The sequence below is a fragment of the Octopus bimaculoides genome, chromosome 6, assembly GCF_001194135.2.
Source record: "Octopus bimaculoides isolate UCB-OBI-ISO-001 chromosome 6, ASM119413v2, whole genome shotgun sequence".
Classification (NCBI taxonomy): domain Eukaryota; kingdom Metazoa; phylum Mollusca; class Cephalopoda; order Octopoda; family Octopodidae; genus Octopus; species Octopus bimaculoides.
In genome coordinates this window covers 2,679,832-2,684,130 of record NC_068986.1, presented here as the reverse complement: position 1 = coordinate 2,684,130, position 4,299 = coordinate 2,679,832, and the positions used below count along the sequence as shown (strand labels likewise).

At 35.9% G+C, this 4,299-nt stretch overlaps 1 protein-coding gene and 1 non-coding gene across 2 annotated transcripts in view; both read right to left on the bottom strand.

Annotated features, from left to right (window-relative positions):
• The window catches only part of LOC106875298 (uncharacterized), a 53,856-nt gene that overhangs the window by 5,969 nt on the left and 43,588 nt on the right, over window positions 1-4,299 (bottom strand). Inside the window, exons 9-13 of the mRNA XM_014923386.2 lie at window positions 4,112-4,140; window positions 2,741-2,912; window positions 2,054-2,181; window positions 1,792-1,950; window positions 595-701 (exon numbers count right to left, since the gene is read on the bottom strand). Coding sequence (XP_014778872.2) covers window positions 595-701; window positions 1,792-1,950; window positions 2,054-2,181; window positions 2,741-2,912; window positions 4,112-4,140 — 595 coding nt within the window. The remainder of the gene's footprint in view (window positions 1-594; window positions 702-1,791; window positions 1,951-2,053; window positions 2,182-2,740; window positions 2,913-4,111; window positions 4,141-4,299) is intronic.
• LOC128248210 (U2 spliceosomal RNA) lies at window positions 3,003-3,197 on the bottom strand. The gene has a single exon (XR_008264500.1). It is a non-coding gene; the product is annotated as a U2 spliceosomal RNA (small nuclear RNA).

The window sequence follows — 4,299 nt, the reverse complement described above, 5'->3', positions numbered from 1 at the left end:
TGTGTGTGTGTGTGTGTGTGTTAGTGTGTACGTGTTTTTGAGTATATGTGTATATTTGGCTATGTGTGTGTCTAATTGGGTATTTGTATGCTGTAACTTTTCTAGCCACTTTTTAATATGCTTTTCTAAGTTTATGTCTACCTCATGTAAATTCCTTTTCTCTGACAATTACATGCATCTCGATTCCTCTTCTAAGCCAAACCAATATGACCCAGAGGTTAAAATAAAAAAAAGACAGGATGACCAATTTGGGAAAACATTAGGTTAATAACTTAAAATGATGAACATAAACTAATTAGGCAAGTAGCTCGGGGCACAAACAATTCCCTGCTGTATCTGCTTGCAAAAATTTCAAATGTTAAACGTAATAGAGACAATTAACTAATTGCAATTATTACACTGTCACCAATCACTATTGCCATCACCAAAAACCATGATACAACCACCAATCATCATCATTGTTGACACCATTATTGTAATATTGTATCGTCAAATAAATATTAAGAAGCTGAAATACAGCAGAATACTCTTTGGATCCCAAAGATTAAAAACTAGTAAAATAAAATCCCAAGAATCTTGATAACAGCTACTTACCCAGGTCTATAACCATGCTCTTGGCATCCGCCTTTCAGAAGTGAGTAAAGGTGTGCTTGAGTTCCTAAATCACGAGCGAATACAGCACCAATTCGGGGTCCATAAAACTAAGGTTTGCAAAGAAACACACAAAAGAAAAGGTGATAACAAAAACATAAATAGTGAAAGAGGAAAACAGACAACAACCATTTAATTCTGATCAGGTTGAATGGCCATAATCAAGTTCACTTGGTCCCAATTCAATCCAAATATATGCTAAGTGTCTTTTACTGTCAGGGTGATCCATATCAGGGTGATCCATACCTAGCCTGGTAGAAGGAAACTGTCAAAGAGACTGTACTTGTGTTTAAAAAAGTGTCATGCAGATTCTGCCAGCGGATTATGTTAAGGATATACAAATATCTGTGGAATACTCAGCCACTTACATTATAATCCATTGAGAAAGCAGTTCTGTTGATCTGAGAACTGGAATGCTTATTGTGAAAACCAACAGGGAGTTTACATTGTGTACACATTGTATAAAGATGGCTTATACAGAAAGAAAATTAAATAAATGTTCATTTGTTTGTTACATGTTTTTCTAAGCCAGCATGGGTCAGGTGGGTACTTATTTGAGGCAGTATTTTTACTGCCACAAACCTTTTTATTCCACTGTTTTGATGGTACAGAGCTACTGGATGTTAATATATTCACCAGGCATGTAAACATGATTCTCAGACAACCTCATGTGAGAAGTAGAAATGACAACTTTCACTCACACACACACATTTTATGGACTTCCATACACTTTCCAATTTCATTCACAAGACATTAGTTGACATGAGACAACAGCAGAAGACACTTGCCCAAGATGCCACTGAGTAGCCTCGAACCTAAGCTCACATGGTTGTAAAGAGAACTTCTGAACCACACTGCCATCCCTCACCCTATCTATATTTAACCTCCTCATAGAACTGCATTCCCATTTGACTCCTGAACTTTTTCTTTCTTCCTTTGTTTTTATCTTCCCTTCTTTCTACCACTTTTCCCTTTTTTTCTGATGAAGGATTTCCATCCAAAACGTTAATGACCTTTTCCCTTCAAGTATTATACAAATAATACTTTTGTAAAAAATTACCCCTCTTGTACTGTTTTCTTATTTTTGCTCATCCATCACATACATATAGAAATATATCTGAAGGGAAAAAAAATGTTTACCTTGTGCCCAACAATAGTCATGTAGTCAACATCCATTTCCTTAACACTGGTTTCAACTTTCCCCAAAATCTGAGCAGCATCTGTATGAACCAGAATTCGTTGAGTTTCACCATGCTCCCTTTCAACAGCTCGAACAGATTCACATATCTTTGCGATAGGCTATAACAAACAAAGTTTTTGAGAGGTGATTTAATACCATTAAAAAGTATTTGAAGAAGGTGTAAAGTTTTTTAAGAAGTAATTTGACGTTGTCCACACTAACCTGTATAATGCCTGTAATGTTATTGGCAGCCATAACAGAAACCATGATAGTGTTAGGGCGTATTTTCTTGATTATATCCTCCGGTTGGATGCAGCCAGTTTGACGTGAGGCACCAACGAAGGTAACTTCTGCAAGAAATACAGAACAGTACTCTATTATTTGAACAGTGGCCAATAAAATGAAATGGAAGGATTATAAAGACATTCTGAAAAATGACCAAAAGGCTCAGAAGAATAATAGCAAATTAGAAAAGACATTTTTAAACAAGGCCTCTAAAAATCACTGGAAAGGAAAGGAAAATGTGTATGAACACGTGTTTATATATGTTTATTTATTTAAGTGTATGCACGTGACAGTGTGTGGCCTAGTGGTCAGGGTGTTGGACTCATAACCATAAGGTAGATTACACTGTCTAATATGTCCTTCTCTTTCTTAATGCAGTAGGATATGATTTGAAGGAGATTTGGTTGCTGCTTTTAGCTCGGCATCTGTTTGTATATGTACATGCGTGTTTATGCATGTTTGGATGTATAGTGTTTGTGCAAATAATGTAGGCTTAGATAAATACAATGAAAGAGGAGAGAGAGAGGGACAAAATGGGAAGGAAAGATTGAGAGGGCGCTAGTGAAAGAAAAGAAGTTAATAGAGTTAAAAAAAAGACCAAAGATATTGAGAAGGACAGCTAACCTGCAGTGTTGGTTTTCACAAAATGTTCAAGGACTTCTTTCACTGAATCATGTTCCAGGTTGGAGGTGATGAAGTGTGGTAGGATTGGTTTATCATTATAGATCTCAGACATATCAGGAAAGCAATGCTCATTGAAGTATTTGACAGCAGTCTGCAAAATCATGTTGTTTGCCTGGGGGGAAAAAAAAAATTTTAAATATAAGTATATGTCATCATTGTTATCATCCTAATCATCATCATTACTTAATGCCCACATTCTATACAACCATGGGTTGTGTCCTGGAGGTGCTGCAATACCAGGCCAACCTGTAACGCAGATGGAGCAAGCCCCCTAACTCTTTGCCTACTTCTACAGATCAGTTTAATATTGATGGCCCCCAACAAGGGACTGTATCAGATATTAAGCTGATCAGAAAAGAGACTAGACTTTGATTTTAGCAAAGGCAGAAACTGAAAAAAGTTAAATGTGTATATGATCAGTATAAGACCAGCTGTGTTTTGCAGGGTTGCTTTATTTTGATCCCTAACTTAGGAATAGAGAAAAACAAAGTGCTAGATATAAGAAATAAACCACTTGGGGCTAGAAACATGAACTTCTGTGATGAGCCTGAGTGATGCTGATGACTTGGCCTCGCCTCTGATACAGGTAGCAGTATCTGTCTCTTTTTTCTTCCATCCCTCTCCATGGCAATATCCATCCCTTCCCTGTCTCTCAGAGGAAGGACAGGACACATGGTGTAAAGAGCAGACGACATATCACATGATTCAGAAACAAGAGAAGAACAACAATGCTATTCAGTTTGCCTGTTGTAAATTTAACAAAAGTCATTGTCAGTCAATTATTCACAGCCCCCACATATCTAGTGTGTGTGTGTGTGTGTGTCTTTGTATGTATTCCTATATTATTAGTAAATAAACCAGTGATTTCAAATAAAATGCTGTGTGTGACATTTGTGTTGCCAGAGTAACACAAACAATCTCTTGTCACTGTCACTATCAGAAACGCAATAAAATCAGTCATTTGTCTGTTACAAACTGTAACCAATGGCATCACCATTCATTAACTTTGATAAAAAAAAAACAATACATAGAATGTTTCTACAATAAGAACCTATTAAAAACTTACTGTATTTAATTGCATGTAAGAGGTACTCCCCCTCACACACACACACAACACACCAAAAAAAATGTCTCAAAATGTCACCTCAGTTTGAGTCTCCCATAAGCTTTAATGCACTAAAAACATTGTTTTTTCTTAAAAGACATAATCTTCAAACTGGGATGCATCTTTTATGCCAGCAAATATGGTAATTAAATAATAAATATTAGTTTATGTGAAAAAATGAATTAATCAAAGAATTGCCGAATTACCTCAGTTCCTCCTGAAGTGAAGACAATATCTGCAAAATAAGAAAGAAAAGTGAAATATTTAACAAATTGTAATCATCATCATCATCATCATCATCATCATCATCATCATCATCATCATCATCATCATCATCATCATAATCATTACTGAAAATATTGTAGGAAAAGAGTGTAATCAGTGATTAAAAACA